Below are 16,923 nucleotides of genomic sequence, written 5' to 3' on the forward strand. Positions count from 1 at the left end.
CTGACACAACAGTGTCCAGAAGACAGTAAGCGCTTTCAGCTGGTTTCATACCATGCAATTACATAAATTATTCTTGCTCTGTACAATGCAATTCATCAATATGCACAAACTTCCACTTTCCACCGTTTCCTTTAAAGACGACTAGTGTTATATACATCGTCAAGCAAAGAATATCATTTCTACAGAGGTTTGTGTTTACCATGCTATTTAAACGTTTTTTTCCCTGCTCTTCTTCTTTTTTTAGAGATTCCTTCCATGCATCAAATACGTTGGCTTCAACGACTGTTATATTTGTTATAGGCCATATTTATGCGCTCGCGCTTCACTTCAAGAAGCGGCGGTCAACAATAATTTTTAGCTAGTATGTTACATTTACTCATCAACACTGGAGAGGGAAAAAAAGTTTAGTTCTCTTTCGTACGGAAAGAAATACTATATTAGTGTGTTGAATTTTAAAAGTACGTACAAAGGGTATTTTTATATATACACTATCAACAAAAAGGGCGCTTGATAATGTTGTTTACTGCGTGGATGAGGTAGATGATAATTAGGAAACACGAAAGTTGGAGAAAATTGCATCAATAAACGGAGATAGTTTCGGTCTCTTTCTCTTCATCAGCATGAGTTCTCGCTCGTAAGGCATAAAAAGCATATGGCTATTAACAGTGCTCTGTGACAGAATATTGAGTAATTGAGCGGCGACCAAAGCCACGCCTTGAATATCTGAATGATCGACGAATCCGCTAACGCTGTCAAAATTCTTCTGCTGTTGTTGCTGTACCTGCTTTTGTTGTACGTTTTGCATAAAATGAGAAGCTTTGATATGCGATGATAACTCTTGTTTATCTCTAAAGGAATTTCCTAATCCATCATTACTCCATTGACAACTAGAAGGTGAAAATGATCCATTACCATTGATCTTCCTAGATGTCATATGTTTGTTTAAAATATGGTTCTGTAATAATTCCTCGTCATGAAAACTCTCAGAACAGTTATTCCATTGACACATCAACTCGGTGTTATCTTGCAGAATACACATTTTTATCTGCAAACCACGAATAGTGGTACCTTCCAATCGAGCTCCATTTTGAAAATATTGTTGCTGTTGGTCAATCTGTTCAGCTGGAGTCGTAGTGATGGGTGTGCTTTGTCCGCCAGTAATATCCGTGACAATAGGGAAAGCAATCTTCAATACAGTATAAAAATCTTTAATCCGCAATGCTTTTTCATGACCAAACCGCGTTTCGTATAATAAATACATGTCATCGAGTGAAAGTTCGTTATTTGGACCAGCCAATTCGAATTTGTCTTTTAACCATCCCAAACAGCGATAAGGCTCGTCCAATGTTTGGTATAATTCGAGATTAGGCACACAAGGAGTACTGCCATGTGAACAATAATTATTCTGCCGCCGATGAGGCTGTGCTTTTGCATCGCTGTCACTACCAATACCTTTACTGTTATAGTTCATTGTCTCTGCGATATTTTGCCGAAATGGTGGTTGCTGACGATGTGATGAGTTAGATAAAAGTAAAGGCTTGAAATATTTACAAGGGGCCATTAAAAATGATATCAGAATGCCTAAATCAGCACCATGATGAAGTGAAAGCAAATGCTGGCCGAATGATACTGAAAGTTTACTATATTGGTAAAGATACTCCAGGCATGTGCCGATCAACTCTTCGTCTTGGATCATAAGGAATTGAGTTATTTTGTTGGTAATTTGCGAAGAAGTAGGTAATAGGTACTGAAAATTCATATTAGAGCGACTGGCCAAAATGGTTAGAATACGTATTGAGCCAAGAATGACAGATCGATCTGTCAGGTTGGTGATGAGATGGTTTAAGCAACCAATAATGCAGTCGAAAGGACCTAAATCAATAAAGGGCGTCATATTTTCTAGAATATCAATGCAATGGCTGTAATGAGATAAAGAGGGTGTAACAAGACATTTGAGTAACATTTGTTTGAAAGCTGTGTTTCCAGCAAATACTCTAGTATTAGATTCCACGAAGGAAAAGTTCCGTAAAATGTGTAGTATTTTCAGTAAGGTTGTTTCCGACACTTTGGAGTTATTGTAGGCTGCTTGTGCAGGGTTTTCGTCAAACATGGTTTCGTTTAGGCATGTGTCCGCAATCTCTGTCAACGTATTTAATAGACTCGGATTCTCTGTTAATAGAATCTTTTCCGGCACTTCATACGAAATGGTGACAATACTGTTAAGAGCAGCTTCTATATCAGTTACATCATTCGATTGTAGGGCAGGTATAATTTGAGTCCTTGCACTTTCGTCGAATTGTGTTGCTGTTGATGATAATGAGTATACATAGCTATATAAATATATATATATTTTTTTGCTTAGAATTGACATCTTACCTTTTGCACAATCCATGTCCACATCAGAACCATTGGTAGAGTGCACATGTTGACTGGGCTGTACACGATGATGACGCTCCGAAATTGCACACTGATGCTGTTCTGTATTCGTTATCAGGTTCAACGGTAGAATTGGTGCTGAACTATATGCACTTTGATATCCTTTCACCATATTATTTGGTAAAATAAACGGTTCGTAGTTCGCTACTGTATAGAAATAAAAGCATGAAGACAAAAACTCTTAATACAAAATAGTACTTCAAAGATTGTTGTTGATATACATACGGCTTTGATTGTCCTGATTCTGCAGTTGCTGCTGCTGCTGACTTTTTTGATGTTTTCGCTTAAAACTTTTACCAGCTAAAGTAGATGCTTTATGTGCTTCAGGGCCTTTCAATTCTTCCGGCGGTATCCATTCTTTATGCCATACATTCTCTTCTTCCCAACCAAGCTACTTCGATAGAATTTATGCGTTAATAATAACAGTAAGATCAGAGGCAATGTAGGGTGGTGTAAAATATTACCAGATTTCGAATGTAAACACCTTTCAGAATATAGGCCGAATTCGTGCAAGTGGCTGGAAAATCAAAACCATTACCAATCTGCTTCCAACTGCGTTTTTTTGTGACCTGAAAAGAGTATGCAAGAAGCAAGGATGATTAACTTATTGATCGTGATTCTTCCTGATGCGCGTTGTGATTGTAGTACATTACCTCGTTAAAACCGCCTGCTGCTATAACAACATTATACAGTTTATGAAGATCTATTTTTTTCCCTCCTAAAACAGGTTCAGATAATAGCGTTGTGCTGTTTGCGTTACATGATCAAGGAGAGGTCTCAGTCATTGGCAACTAAGTGATCTGTTCTCGATTAGGATTACCAGCACTTACCCTTTGCTTCGGTGGAATTCATTTAATTTTTCAATAAATTGACAATACTCTCCTGTTCGTTCAATATCATCGGTCACTATTTTAGACATGACAGAAAGATAACAACGGTGCTTTTCAACTGAAGTTTTTCTACACAGCAAAAGACATTCAAATTTGATAAACAAAAAAGAAAGAAAAGCAGAATTGAAGAAAATGCTGGATTTTTGTTGGCCCTGAATTATCAACTGAAACATAAAAAATAATGTTGAAATACAGCAACTTTGATCTCTTAAAAAAAGGAAACTTGCTTTGGCCGTTCGTGAAATAGTATGAATGAATGAAATATCTAACGTTTTACGAACGAGTAGCATAACAATCTGCAATTTTTGGGGATATTGTTGATGCTTATGCACCGCATGATATGTATATATTGACAGTGCCGCATCATCCGAACTTGGGTTTTTGTAACGCGATTTCAACACGTTTCAGATGAGTACGTATAATGCATTTCAAATTCTTCTATTACATTCTCTCAATTGACTTATGTTGACTGTTATAAGCATATTCTCTACGCTGATTAATTGAACGTATTCTTTCTAATACGATTTTATTGAAATTGTCGGTCATGTAATGTATTTTATCATGTGAGCGACCATCATCTACTAGTAACAAGTTGCGCCAGATCAAAATTAAACTTTCGGCCCCCTTATTCAGTTTTTTTAGGATGCGTGTGGAACCATTAAGCCTTTTGCTTTTCTTTCTAATCTCTTTTTTTTTTTTGGCGTGTGTGTGTGTGTGTACCTGCTTTATCATTTTGCCTGCTATTGCCTTGTTATCATAAAATGTCATCAGCAGCAAGAAATTTGCTGTTAAGTACACAACGAAAATGGGCACCGTCGCCGGATTTACTGATAAGGGAAGAAGATGAAATTGACGAAGAAGAAGACAAGGTTGTTCAAGACATTCGTCGAACAATGCATCATCGACATTTGTTCGAAGAAGAAGAGGATGATGAAAAGTTTGGTAACTTTGAGGAAAATACAATTGACAGCTATGATGATGATGAAAATTCAGACGATGAAGATGATGATGCTTATTTGGAGGAAGAAAATGAAAACGATGACGAGAATGAGCTCAGTTCTGAATATAGTTCCTCGCCCAGTATTCCAGACGCAGACATCAATTTTGATCTTGTCTACACTTTACACTCGTTTCAAGCCACTGTGAATGGGCAAGCTTCTGTAAAGAAAGGTGACGCTTTGACTTTATTGGATGATTCTAATTCGTATTGGTGGTTGATACGAGACCTTGAGACGTCAGAAGTCGGTTATATACCAGCTGAAAACATTGAAACACCTTTCGAAAGGTTAGCAAGATTGAATAAGTACAGGAACGCCGAGGTAAAGTATATTTTATGCTGTAAAGATGAATAAAATAACTGTACTAAGGGTTGACATTTACTATAGATCTCGTTTGTGGAACACTCGGCAAAAATTGACAGTAACTCTGCTGATCGAACGCCAAAAAAAAAGAAAAGAGTAGTGGTTTCAACTTCAGTTAATGTTCAACTACAAATTCTTATTGTAGCTGATAATGGTGAAGAAATTGAGGCTGAGACGTATGAAGAATGGAGTGAAGAAATGTTAGATGAACCTACTGACGACGAAGTTGAGCAACTGGGCATAGATGATGGTAGGAGAAAAGCTGCTATCTCGTCTGGATTCGTAGAGGAGCAAGAGATTGATGGCTGTGAGATTGATATCGAGCCATCACAAGATATTCTTGCGCAGGAAAGAAATATTTTGCAAAAGATTGATATTGAGAGTCAAGAGAAACAGGTGCAGAAATCAAAAGTGATAAGAGTTTATGCAGGCAATATCGACGTAATAGGCGCAACTTACCATTCTATGCTTATCCACGAAAATACGAACGTTGAACAATTATTAATGGATGCTCTTGACAAATTTCATATTTTGCAGCTTGAAACGAAGCAAACCGCAGGTGTCCTGTCTTCATCCTACTCTCACTCTGTTAGAAACAGTGGTATTGAATACTACATAACCGTAAAGATACGAGATAATGATGAAATAATATTAGATGCACAAGATAAACCTTTCATTATCCATGAATCGTTGACCGACCATCTGACAACACCCATGCCTTCTTTGCCACAATTCGAAAAGTTCTCTCTATCGTTCTCAATAAAAACCAATAGTAGAATCAACAAAAAAACAAAAAAGGGAGCCCCTCAAACTTCAACATTATCCGATACTCCTATATTACAATTCTTCATGCACAAACGTATTAAACAAGTAGACGACAGAAGTGGACAAGTCTATGTCAAAGTGTCACTAACAACATCAGTTGATGTACCAGCAGCAAATGGAAGAACTGGCATCAATAAAACATTAAGAAGAATAGCTAGTGGCAATATAGGTGGACAGAGAAAGAAAAAGGATAACAAACAGATGGAAAGAATTGATAAAATGATTGCTATTCCTGCTCACTTCACGATTGAGCAGCTGACATCAATAGCCTTGGTTAAATTTCATATTATACCTGATGCTGCTTATCAACATCAATATAATTTGTTGCTTAACATAAATAGTGAAGGTATTTCGAATTAATTTGATTAGTTTTTTTGAAGTATTGCTGTCGACTAATATTTGTTCATCGCCGTTCAAAGAAAGACTGCTCGATTCTAAGGAAGTTTTAGCTAATATATTGAAACGAATTGAAGACAGCAATGTAAGACCAAACAAGGAGTTTTACTTTGCATTACGGAATAATAGTGTGAATGAAGACCCTCTATCTGCAAACAATACTGCAACGGAGTCCAGTTCAATCTCATCTTCTACGTCTTCTATATCAACATCCTCCAATAGCGCTTTGAAAACCGTGAAAAATAATAGCAAAATATTTCCAGAAGCTCAACCACTTCAACAACCGCACGCATATCCGGTCATGACAAACCTCGATAAGCACACAGAGGAAATTCTGAAACGCATTGACAGCAAGTTAAAGGAATACAAGCCAACGCCGTCTTTATCATCGCAAAGAAAACAGAAATTTAGCGATAAAAGCAACCCTAACTTCAAGTCGCCTATGTCTGTGTCTCGGAATGGACGAGGGATTGATATCCATTTACCTCATGGTATCTTGCGAAGTACAACTGTGGAGGATAAAGAGCAGATAAAGACACAGTATTCTTTAATGCAATTTCCCAATATTCTCGTATATCACGAAGTTATCATACCCAAAAATGGCATAGTGAGTGATAATGGCCATACTAGCATTACCAGAAACAATAGCAAGAATGGTAAAAGTATGTTCTCTACAAATGAATTAGAAGCTTTGATCAAATATGGTTCACAATATTTGGATGCTTATGAAATAGCATGTAAATCCAATGGGATGATCAATCATCTTTCAATAGTGGATGAAGGCAAAAGCCTATCTAGTCTTGAGGACCTCGAAAAGGTAAAGTAGCCTTAGCCGTGCTTTAACATTTGCTTCAGTATAATATAACCAAACATAGACAAACTTACCTACCTTCTCCATTTATAATATATCCTACAGGAGTTGCACAGAATTGTTACTGCTCATCAGTCTAACTAGAGTTCCTCTACACAAAAATAACGAAAGACCACTTATAAGTTCATTATTCTACAATCATTGTATCATTATCCCTCTTATACTCTATTCACATACAATTAGTTTTGACTTTATATTTCAATATGTTTTTACAAAAGTTCCTCTATACTTACATATACAATCTACATATATTATACACATTCTGTATTGCAATGTTTCCGTTACATTCATCAATTCTATTAAGAACCATTCCATACTCACTATAGCAATTGCTGCTTATGAATAAAGACAAGCCATTCTTTTCTTATCTATTTTTTTTTTTTTTTTTGCCCCACTGGGTCCAAAAACTGAAAATTGCCCCATTTGTTCCTATGTTTCAGAAAAATTTGGTCCCTTTTAAACACTTTAGCTCCCCAAGTATAAAGACGACTCTTTAACATTCAACTCCTAAACACAATACCTTTACTTCGCTCAGTAGCTCAACCCAATCGCTTTTATTCTACTTCAGCTTTGAGTAAAAACAGCGCCATGAATGTCCTTATTTACAGCGGCAATGGTACCTCTCAAAATTCTGTCAAACAAGCCTATTCAACTCTGAAAGGTATTTTGGGTCATGCCTACGATGTTATGAAAGTTGATGCGATCAATTTACAACAGGACCCTTGGGAAGATACCTGCTCTCTTCTTGTTATTCCTGGCGGTCGTGATGTGCCTTACTGTGAAGATCTTAATGGAAAAGCCAACATCCGCATTAAAAATTATGTGAATGGCGGAGGACGCTATATAGGGTTCTGTGCTGGAGCTTATTACGCTTCTAAAAGTGTCGAATTTGAAAAAGGGTCACCTATAGAAGTAACAGGCTCTAGAGAATTAGGATTCTTTCCAGGCCAATCCAAGGGAACAATGTTTCCTGGATTCGTATATAACAGTGAGAAAGGAGCAAAAGCAGTTTCGATTCGAACAATGGCTGCAGCAAGTCTAGTCAACGATTCTCGAAGGCCGACAGAATTCAAATCTTATTATAATGGTGGTGGTTATTTCGTAAATGCTCAAAACTATGACAATGTCACAATATTGTGTACTTATCAGGATAAGGGTGGATTGAACGAGAAGGAAGAAGGGCATCAACCAGATGTTTCTGCTGCTGCTGGCGTACAATGTCAGATTGGAGCTGGTTCCGCTGTGTTATTTGGTTTTCATCCAGAATACGACGTTAGTTTACTGGATTTGTCAGAAAATGATCATGGGGAACTTGTCAAAAAAGAAATACTAGAGTCAGCAACAGCCTGTCGAGCATTTTTAACGGATGCATTACGTAACATCGGTCTCAAAGTTCAAGAAATACCGCGAGAAATGAATTCAGCAGAAACAGCAGTAGAAACATCGACTCCTGCACTAACTCCTCTGTACCTCACAGCTTTATCTTATCCAGTACTACAAGCTGTAAAGGATCGGTTGTTGAAGGAGACAAATGCTCAGTCTGTATTGCGAGATAATAACGATACCTTTCATATATCGCAATTAAATGATGATTTGCAGAACGGCAATGAAGTAGAAAGGATGTTAGAAGATCTATCTCTGGAGAGTTCATCAGAAGAAAAGACATCTATTTTAAGAATTTTATACCCATCAACTATAGTAGCAGAAGGAAATATATCCAATGCTGCTGCTACACCTAAAATATCGATGACGCCTATGTTCGATCTTCAAAAATATTACAAAGCATTGAAAATTTGTAGACAACAAGAGTGGGGAGGCGGTGCTTGGTATCATATTGGTAATGTTGTGCTCTATTCAGCAGTGACAACAAGCACACAGACTATATTGGACAAGTAAGTTAGTAGTGACAGTTCCTTTCGCTTGGTATTTGCTCATGTGAAAATGTTTTCCTTTTTATACAAATGATAGAAATTATACCTTTGCTCAGGCTTTACCCTCAGGCACTGTTTGTATTGCTACTACGCAAATTTCGGGAAGAGGTAAGGTTAACTCATATTCTAAAGAGAAAATGCATTGTTATGAGTGTAAACAATTGACCGTCGTTTTCCCTTTACTATTTAAAGGTCGTGGCTGTAATTCGTGGGTATCACAGGTTGGTGCGGTGCAGTGCAGTTTTATAATACGCCACAGTGCGCAGCTTTCTATGAAAGCGCCTGTCGTATTTATTCAGTACATTATGGCTCTTGCTGTTGTTGACAGTATTCGAGAACGCAAGGGGTACGAGAATGTTCCTCTACGAGTAAAATGGCCCAACGACGTATATGCTGAAACCAAGCATGAAGGATTGAAAAAAGTAGCTGGTCTCTTAGTCAATTCCAGTTTTGCTGGTGAGGAATTCTTATTAGTTGCTGGATTTGGTTTGAATTTGGATAATCCGCTTCCTACTGTTTCCATAAATGATGTTATTCAAGAAACAGATCCCAAGCTGGAAAGGCTAGAAAAGGAGGATGTGGCAGCAAATGTTCTGGTAGTATTTGAAAAGTATTATATGGAGTTCTGTGAAAAGGGAATCGGACCATGGTTCTTGGACAAATATTATAGTCGATGGTTGCATAGGTAAATGTCAAAAAGTGTAACTATAACGTTTTAGAGAAAGTCATAGATCGACTGACTTAATATTAAACCTTCAGTGACAAATTGGTGACATTAACCACCCATAATAACGAAAAGGTGAGGATTACCGGCATTACAAGTGATTATGGTATGCTAGAAGCAGTCAGCATCAATAATCCTAGACAGAGATTCACTTTACAACCCGATGGGAATAGCTTCGATATGCTTAAGGGTTTAATCATCAAGAAAACATAAAATTTGAATTGTATCATTGTTGGTAAACTGTAGAATTTTCCTTTCAAATTTCGAGAAAACAATAAATGAGCAACAGATTTTGAGTAAAGTGACCAAATGCTCGATTGCGTTTAAGCATGAGCAGTTGACTGAGCGTGTATCTTGACAGTGATTATTTGTTTCTTCGATTTTAACCACAATGTTATCTTTTATTACGAATTGATAAAGCCTATATAAATTATCAAATTATTGCCCAACCCAACTACTACTGAAACTGAAAAGCAAGCCTTTCGTTTTGTGGGCATTAACATAACAAAATATGTACAAGTATACAACGGTTGCATTTCTTCAAAAAAGCTTATTTACCTTTGTCGGCAATTTCTGGAACATACCACGTATGCACAATATTTTTAACATGCCATAGTTCAGTTATCACTAATCTGCATACATTAATATGCTATATTCTACTTTAATGTGCAGTATGAGGGCCGGTAATGTAAGGTATCTGAAAATAAATAGGATGTGATTAGGCATCCTTTTTTACACATGTATGAACAACCTTATAAGGTACACACTACAGAATTTTCCCAGTAATAATGAAGGTAATGTAGTGAGGATTTCTTAAAGGGAAGAATTCAGTAATTAATGTAAGAATTGAAGAAGATGTGATAGCTAGATACAAACCAAAGCCGTGCACTGCTGCCGAAATTGCTGCTAATAGAAGGAGTACTTGAAGGATTTCTTTCCTGATATCTCTGTGCCAGGAGTATTATTCGCAATTTAAGCAATCGTAAGATGCGTTTGACGGTTGTGCTATATCAAACAATTATGTTTGCTTAAAGAGCGATTATTTAAGATGACAGTCGACTGATCTTATTATTAATTGTTTTACCAAAGCCTTGCACTTATGATGCCGTATGTTTGTCTATTAAAAGTGAGCAAAAGTGCTAATCACCAACAGATAAACTATTTATGAGAAGCCTATAAACATCTAATAGTAAACAACGTTGATCATTAAGATAACCTTCGAAGACAAGCTGACGATTGGAAATGATAATCAGTAATCTACAACCTGTATTGACAACAATGTTAGTGGTTCTTGGATGCAGGCCACTAAGATCAATTTGTTTATTGAGGTAAGAGCACAAGTCCTTAAGGAAAATACGAGAATGTTCAAGCCGCTTTCTGACGTTAATGTTATGTAATCAACAGACAGGAGCTCTGTATGATTACTCTTACATTTCATATGGGGCGCATTCAGCCGGCGTGCCGGTTTCCCTGACCCCAACATGTAAGCAACTGACAGAAAAGTTCTTTGAAAGTTTAATGTTGTCTTTGTATTATTAAGGATATCGTAATAAGAAACATAAATCTGCACAAAACGTGGTTAACTGTAGCGCAGCTGCCGTTTTAGCTTTTAAAAAAATAAGATAGAGACAAATTGAGCTGTTAGGGTATCAAGCGTTTATAATATAGTCGTCCCAATGGCCTCTTTCCGCATCATCTAACTATAGCTGCTCAAGCATTTTACATGCATAAAAGTCTCCGTATGGTGACTTTTGACTTGATTTTTGATTTGTGGTATTTCTAACCATTGCTTGAAGCTTAATGATTTCGTCACCAAAAAGGCCTTCATTTCATACATTTTGTTGCTTTTTTTTTCAAAGAATTGGTTAATATTGACTTTAATTTTTTCAGGTTTTCGGTTTCGCTGGTTTCGAGCCCTTTCTTTTTTGCGAAACTGATTAGTGTGTTGATTGTTTTCTCATCCACCAACGGCTTGCCACTCGAAGCTGCCGCTGCATTGTTGTAAAACATTGGTAGTATCATTTCTTCTTTCATTAATTGGTAGGCCATTTTCCAGCCCCTATCACCTTTAGATCGGCAAAGGCATTCAATATATGAATTATAGTTGTTCGTATTTAGCTTGATCAAAGCAGGTTTCTGTTTCAAGAATTGCCAAATCAATTGAGCTTGTTGAAACATGCCATTATGCCCACAGCTATCCAGGACAATCGAGACAGTTGTTTGATCCACCGATATGGGAGCTGACGAGGAGCTATCAATCGGTAGAATGAGTGCTTGCCAAATATCAAGTACTGTATCACCGTCTCCAACCCTATTGTAAGCGTCCATTAATGCATTATATATGCCAATATCAGGATCTAAAGCTAGATCTAGTTTTATATGTTGATGTATCTGATGAAGCGCGTTCGGGTCACCATATTGTCCACAGAGATGTACCATGGTGGTATATATGTGTAGAGTAGGTTGTATCCGTAAAGGCCGCATGTCATTAAATAGATCCAATGCAGCAGAAAGTCGCGATGGGGATCCAGACTCGTCGTCATACCCATTTAGAGTGAAGGACGTTTGGTCTTCCATTGTATTACTTTTCTCTACAACTGGCTTATTGCTATTAAGAACTTTTTTTGACAATGCTGAAAGTATAGTGGAATAAAAAATGGTATCCAAGTGTAATGGCATGGGTGCAATATTGCTTGCTTTTGTCAAGTGGCATGTAGTCTGCCGGGAATTTATAAAGTCTTCATGCTTCCTTCGTAGGGTATAATAAATCTGTAAAGCTGTATCTATATCGTTACTGTTAACAAAAGCCAAGGTAAGGTTGGTATATGTAATGATATCAGGCTGAAAGAGATTCTTCCTTTTAATATGATTATAGAGTACTTGGACTGTATCTGTTCTCCCGTGCTGTGCAAAACCGTATAGTAATGCATTGTAAGCATTAGAATCCAATTCGTATTGGCCATAATACCGCTGTGTGATCTTTAGTAAACTCTCTAGGTCTGCCAATTGAGTAGTGCCTGAGGAAGCCAAGTTTGCTAAACTATTCAATACTCTTTCATTCGGCTTAATTCCTATACTGCACATCTCATTGAATAATTCTATCGCTGCTTTCAAATTGCTTTCTTTCCTCGACTCTATGTCAATTAGCATTCCATAAGTATATACGTCGGGGTGAACCTTCCTTTCTTTCATATCTCTGAATATCATATAAGCTCTGGAAAACAGTCTATTCTTCAGGCATGCATCGATGATGATATTGAACGTAAACACGTCCGGTGTAATATGTCTGTATAATTGTGCTTCATGATTTTTGGGCTGTATTCGATAATACAAGTCTAACGCTTCATTTACGCCAACTTCAGCTGCTGCAAACCGTACCATATTATTATACGTATTTAAATCGATTTTATCGGCTGGAGTTTTGTCCAACAGATTATTGTATATGTCGAGACCCATGGATTTATTTTTAGACTTGACAGCTGCATCTAACATGATAGAATATGTATATGTATCCGGCATAACTGTCATCGCAGAGTAAAAGTTGAACATGTCATCAAAGTGCCCTAATTTTGACAATAGATGAAGCATAGTATTATAAGTAACAGTATCTGGCTGTATCCCAGCTTCTTCCATTTCACCAAAATACTCTTGCGCCTTTTCAAGATTATTGGTGCGTTTGCAACAGCCGAGCAATGTATTGTACGTATAAACATTGGGTTTAAGTCCTTGCTCTTTCATTCGCTTAATCAATGCGTAAGCCGTAGTGATTGGCTTCTCCTGTACGCCATAAGCGTGCATCAAAGCATGATATTCATAATGAGAAGGTTTCAAATGCAATTTTTCCACCATATCTTTCTCTACTAATCTTTTCAAGAAGTCAAAGTGCGGTTTTTGTCTACTATGTTTTAATTGCGTAACAAGTCGGCCGATCGTTCGACGATCTACGTATATTGGTTTACAAGTACTGCTTTTCTGTGAGAGTGAGGAAAGTAACGACTGATAGTGCGAAATAGCGTCAGCAATTCGCTTATTGTTGAACGCGTGACGAAAATCGGCCTCCTCTTTCAGCCTCAAGTTACGTTTTTTTGACAATGTTGCATACTGCGCAGCTATTCTGTTGGGAAGGGAATTTCGTTTGTTAAAATTTCTAAAAGCGAACCACCAAAATGTCAGGTATCCTCCATTATGTAGGTTCATCGAGAAGTGAAGGAATGTTAGAGCAATGGTAGTTTGAGTTAAAGACCATAAACCATCAACTGCTGCCCAGGGTTGCCCTTTTTTTTCTTGGGTGCCTTTTGGGCGAACCTCCCCCTTTCTTATTCAAAGTCAGGTACAAACAGGAAAGGAGTGTATCCTTTCCGACTTTTCACTTTTTAAGTTATACAAAGATGCCTAGAAAGCAAGTGTCAAACGACAGTAAAGGCGTCAAGCCTTCTGAATTCAAAGCAAAACACAATAAAGCACCACTTATTGACCAGATACCCTCCACATCGTCCGCATCGTCGTCGAGATCGATTGACGACATTCCTGACGCAGAAAAACTTCGCTTGATTGATCAAACAGGCTTATTACAAAAAGTGAAAAAACGAGAAGCGGAATTAGCAAAGGAGAAAGGCTCTCCTACTGAAGGAAAACAGCAGCAGATTGATGAAAAAACGACAGAGCTACCTACTAGCACCTCAGAATACATCTGGCAGGCTATATTTCTGAGCATACCCTTTGGCTTTTTGGTGGGCACCTTCGATGTAACAGTTAAAGTACAATATAGCGAGCCATGGACATATATGGATTTGATATTAAAGAGTATAAAAAGTGCACCAGGTAATGCGACTTTATAAGCTTATTATTAGCATTCAGTTTTTACCAACGCATATTAACCCCTACGCTAAATATCCCGTATTATAGTATTGGCACCGTTCATCTATTTAACTAATCGTTATAGGGCGAGTAAATCAACCCAGACTTTGATGTTCCTTGCGTCTTCTCTTATAGGCTCTTTACTTATGTATACTTTACGCCATTCACCTTCAATGGGTCAAATGATGCGTGCACCAGGACTTGCTACTGTTTGGATATACTTTATTGTCCAGCTTGATCTAATACCCGCCACTGTTAGTTTGATTGTGGTAGCCATTTATTGGTATTATGGGCTTCGCGATTAATTTGAGTGTTGTGGTTTTCATATGAATGCAAATAGTCGTGTCAAATAAATGATTACTTGAAAAAGTAGGTTTATATTAGGATTTATTATAAATACTATGGTTAAAGGTGTTGCATGAAAAGAGGTAGTGTAAGGCATTTATTTTTTTTCATAAAAACGCTTATAAAGAGCAGCACCAATAGCAATAACTGCTATACCAATAGCTATCTTGGTTACCCCCAAGGTTTTATTATTCTTTTTCGAAGACGCAGATGAGGTTGTGTTGAGCTCGATATCAGCAATATCAACTTCCTTTAATGCCGCAATTGCCTCTTTTGCTTTTTGGTTCTTTCCTTCACCTTCTAGTTGAATTATGGATGGTATCAATAAGCCCTTCTCTGACAATTCCTGAATTTCATCAAACAAAGCAATGTTTAATTCGAAAGATTTGACTGCTTCAGCGACAATCATATCTCTAGTTTCTTGATTGACTTTAGCGGCATTCAATCGTTCACGGTAAAAGTTCTTAAAGTCAGCTTGATTGCCTTGTAAACGGTCAAAAACGTAAAAAGCTAAACCTTCCGAAGTATCCCAAGCAGCGTCGTTCTCATCTATGAGCAAGACGCACTTCTTTAGACGCTTGGCGAGAATTTGACCACCACTGAGATCACCCAAATAACGAGAATAGCTGTGAGCAATGAGTAAAGCCGGGGTCTTATCACAAGCGTCATTCATGGCTTGCACAAAATGCTTAACAGCTGGTGTCATACTGGCGGGATCAATGAGTTGAGATACTTTTTCGGAGCCATAGAAATATTCAAGGTCTTTGGTGAGAGCCTTTGTACGGTTGAGCTCATAAGGGAAATGAATAAGTTTGACGACAGGATGATCCTTATGTTTTTCCAATAAATCCTCCATGTTCCTGAAAAGACAAATAAAAGAACGTTACATAAGTCTCATGATTTGTAGAGCATAGCTTTTCTTGTGAATTAAAAATCGCTTTTACTTATAAACAAAGTAGAGCGAGTTGATATAGCGGCCATATTCATCAGCGTTGATCTCACCCTTTAGGAAACGCCTAATTTGAGAAACATAGAGTAAGATTATACGGATATAAAATAAGATGTATGTTTGTTGGATTTAAAATCTCACTTTGTAAAAACGCTGGTTTCAGCTGCTCTGTGTACAACCTTTGTTCCTTCGCGCATGGCAGAAGCCAATTGAGGGTCTTCCAAATAGTCATTCTCTGTTTCCTTGTCCTTTACTTTTTCTTGACTTTGGGCTTCCTCGTTAGTAATGTTGTACAATGTGCTCAATTGCGATTTCTCAAGAAAGTTGTTCAAAAGTTTGACCAAAGCAACACCTTCTTCGCATGAAGGAAGTTCTGCGATATATATGATTCGATGAATTACGAATAATGCGTCAATAAACATATTATCAAAAAACCCTTCCGACCTGGGTAAGAATATGGATTACCTGACATATTTAAAGTGGGGTGGTCTTTAGGAATCTCTGCCAAAAGGGCGACAATTTCTTCCTTTGATTTATTTGAAAAGGGGCAACCTTTAAATACATATAAATCATGCAATGCAATGTGAGTTTATTTTGCTCTGAATTATACAGAAGCATATCCAAATTTTATTTTTCCCTTACCTTTTTCAAATGCAGGGCTATGAAGGTATATTATTCAATTATAGAAATGTTAAATGGATTCCTTACCAATGTAGGCAAACACACATTACAGTCCATGTAAGCCATCTTTTTGTAATAGTATAAGCGCTTACCATCGTGATACTTCACCACGGCTGACGGCAACAGAAGCTACTTCTTCCATATTGGCGAAGGGACAACCTTTTGAAAAAGCAGGGCATAAATGCTTAAGCTCGTCCACGTTGGTTAGTGTATCGAGTCCTGGGTGAGGTGGCACCATCGTTGGTGGGTTGGTTGGTTCGGTGGACATTGATAAAGTAACCTAAAGCTTTTTATTCGAAAGAAGAAAAGGCGAAAAAATGGGAAAAGTACCTGAAAAGTCAAGCGTTGGGAAAAAAATGGAGTGTCAGAAGGTGCAACAGAACTCCAAAAAATTGGTCGGCGCTAAAACCGTGAAAATGGAATGAAGAAGGCGATATTCACTATTCAATAAGCATTGTGAGTTTACTTAGCATTATTAAATTGTCTAAACTGCTTGTCCTCAGTATACAAATTGTCGGATAAGAAGTACGAATGTTTTAGATTCTTTGACCAACGCTATTTGACATTGAAGTAATTAATATGATCTCAGCCAATTCTTGTTCCTCTGCTAAAGGCGGTGATCACAGCTAAAACTAGCATGACGGTTGCGTCGCCCAC

The 16,923-nt window shown here is 37.5% G+C and overlaps 7 protein-coding genes across 7 annotated transcripts; 3 read left to right on the top strand and 4 right to left on the bottom strand.

Annotated features, from left to right (window-relative positions):
- Positions 1-547: 547 nt before the first annotated feature.
- Positions 548-2,548, bottom strand: BDF20DRAFT_905241 (uncharacterized protein; the record flags this gene model as incomplete). Its single annotated transcript, XM_053083136.1, has 2 exons — positions 548-2,304; positions 2,377-2,548. The coding sequence occupies 2 exons, from the start codon at positions 2,546-2,548 to the stop codon at positions 548-550; spliced, it is 1,929 nt and encodes a 642-aa protein (XP_052938017.1).
- Positions 2,549-2,726: 178 nt separating this feature from the next.
- BDF20DRAFT_371957 (ARID DNA-binding domain-containing protein) lies at positions 2,727-3,439 on the bottom strand. The gene is made up of 4 exons (XM_053075307.1): positions 3,267-3,439; positions 3,090-3,183; positions 2,901-3,005; positions 2,727-2,830 (listed from the first exon to the last, which is right to left on the bottom strand). Exons 1-4 carry the CDS (start codon positions 3,353-3,355, stop codon positions 2,828-2,830), a joined length of 291 nt encoding a protein of 96 aa, XP_052938018.1. The 5' UTR covers positions 3,356-3,439; the 3' UTR covers positions 2,727-2,827.
- A 588-nt stretch (positions 3,440-4,027) lies between these two features.
- Positions 4,028-7,167, top strand: BDF20DRAFT_858657 (uncharacterized protein). Its single transcript, XM_053080420.1, has 5 exons — positions 4,028-4,645; positions 4,712-5,858; positions 5,932-6,570; positions 6,682-6,725; positions 6,825-7,167. Exons 1-5 carry the CDS (start codon positions 4,088-4,090, stop codon positions 6,861-6,863), a joined length of 2,427 nt encoding a protein of 808 aa, XP_052938019.1. The 5' UTR covers positions 4,028-4,087; the 3' UTR covers positions 6,864-7,167.
- Positions 7,168-7,242: 75 nt separating this feature from the next.
- BDF20DRAFT_999262 (biotin-protein ligase) lies at positions 7,243-9,781 on the top strand. The gene is made up of 4 exons (XM_053085482.1): positions 7,243-8,671; positions 8,748-8,818; positions 8,903-9,395; positions 9,470-9,781. Exons 1-4 carry the CDS (start codon positions 7,368-7,370, stop codon positions 9,645-9,647), a joined length of 2,046 nt encoding a protein of 681 aa, XP_052938020.1. The 5' UTR covers positions 7,243-7,367; the 3' UTR covers positions 9,648-9,781.
- A 6-nt stretch (positions 9,782-9,787) lies between these two features.
- BDF20DRAFT_986143 (uncharacterized protein) lies at positions 9,788-13,631 on the bottom strand (the record flags this gene model as incomplete). Its single annotated transcript, XM_053085208.1, has 6 exons — positions 9,788-9,913; positions 9,993-10,439; positions 10,519-10,573; positions 10,866-10,959; positions 11,158-11,278; positions 11,311-13,631. The coding sequence occupies 5 exons, from the start codon at positions 13,629-13,631 to the stop codon at positions 10,262-10,264; spliced, it is 2,769 nt and encodes a 922-aa protein (XP_052938021.1). The 3' UTR covers positions 9,788-9,913; positions 9,993-10,261.
- Positions 13,632-13,822: 191 nt separating this feature from the next.
- Positions 13,823-14,596, top strand: BDF20DRAFT_833749 (uncharacterized protein; the record flags this gene model as incomplete). Its single annotated transcript, XM_053078676.1, has 2 exons — positions 13,823-14,255; positions 14,340-14,596. 2 exons carry the CDS (start codon positions 13,823-13,825, stop codon positions 14,594-14,596), a joined length of 690 nt encoding a protein of 229 aa, XP_052938022.1.
- A 137-nt stretch (positions 14,597-14,733) lies between these two features.
- On the bottom strand, positions 14,734-16,504 carry BDF20DRAFT_833750 (heme oxygenase-domain-containing protein; the record flags this gene model as incomplete). The annotated part of the gene is made up of 6 exons (XM_053078677.1): positions 14,734-15,496; positions 15,581-15,652; positions 15,727-15,958; positions 16,051-16,137; positions 16,228-16,244; positions 16,359-16,504. The coding sequence occupies 6 exons, from the start codon at positions 16,502-16,504 to the stop codon at positions 14,734-14,736; spliced, it is 1,317 nt and encodes a 438-aa protein (XP_052938023.1).
- Between the last annotated feature and the right edge of the window lie 419 nt (positions 16,505-16,923).

Source organism: Mycotypha africana, assembly GCF_025528875.1.
Source record: "Mycotypha africana strain NRRL 2978 chromosome Unknown BDF20scaffold_3, whole genome shotgun sequence".
In the NCBI taxonomy this organism is placed as follows: Eukaryota; Fungi; Mucoromycota; class Mucoromycetes; order Mucorales; family Mycotyphaceae; genus Mycotypha; species Mycotypha africana.

Coding starts and splice junctions, on each gene's coding strand:
- BDF20DRAFT_371957 (XM_053075307.1), bottom strand. CDS start 3,355: ATGTCTAAAATAGTGACCGATGATATTGAACGAACAGGAGAGTATTGT. Junction 3,184..3,266: donor GAATTCCACCGAAGCAAAGG/GTAAGTGCTGGT, acceptor TAACGCAAACAG/CACAACGCTATTATCTGAAC. Junction 3,006..3,089: donor CAGCAGGCGGTTTTAACGAG/GTAATGTACTAC, acceptor TACTCTTTTCAG/GTCACAAAAAAACGCAGTTG.
- BDF20DRAFT_999262 (XM_053085482.1), top strand. CDS start 7,368: ATGAATGTCCTTATTTACAGCGGCAATGGTACCTCTCAAAATTCTGTC. Junction 8,672..8,747: donor ACACAGACTATATTGGACAA/GTAAGTTAGTAG, acceptor TACAAATGATAG/AAATTATACCTTTGCTCAGG. Junction 8,819..8,902: donor TACGCAAATTTCGGGAAGAG/GTAAGGTTAACT, acceptor TACTATTTAAAG/GTCGTGGCTGTAATTCGTGG.
- BDF20DRAFT_858657 (XM_053080420.1), top strand. CDS start 4,088: ATGTCATCAGCAGCAAGAAATTTGCTGTTAAGTACACAACGAAAATGG. Junction 5,859..5,931: donor GCTTAACATAAATAGTGAAG/GTATTTCGAATT, acceptor CGCCGTTCAAAG/AAAGACTGCTCGATTCTAAG. Junction 6,726..6,824: donor GTCTTGAGGACCTCGAAAAG/GTAAAGTAGCCT, acceptor TATATCCTACAG/GAGTTGCACAGAATTGTTAC.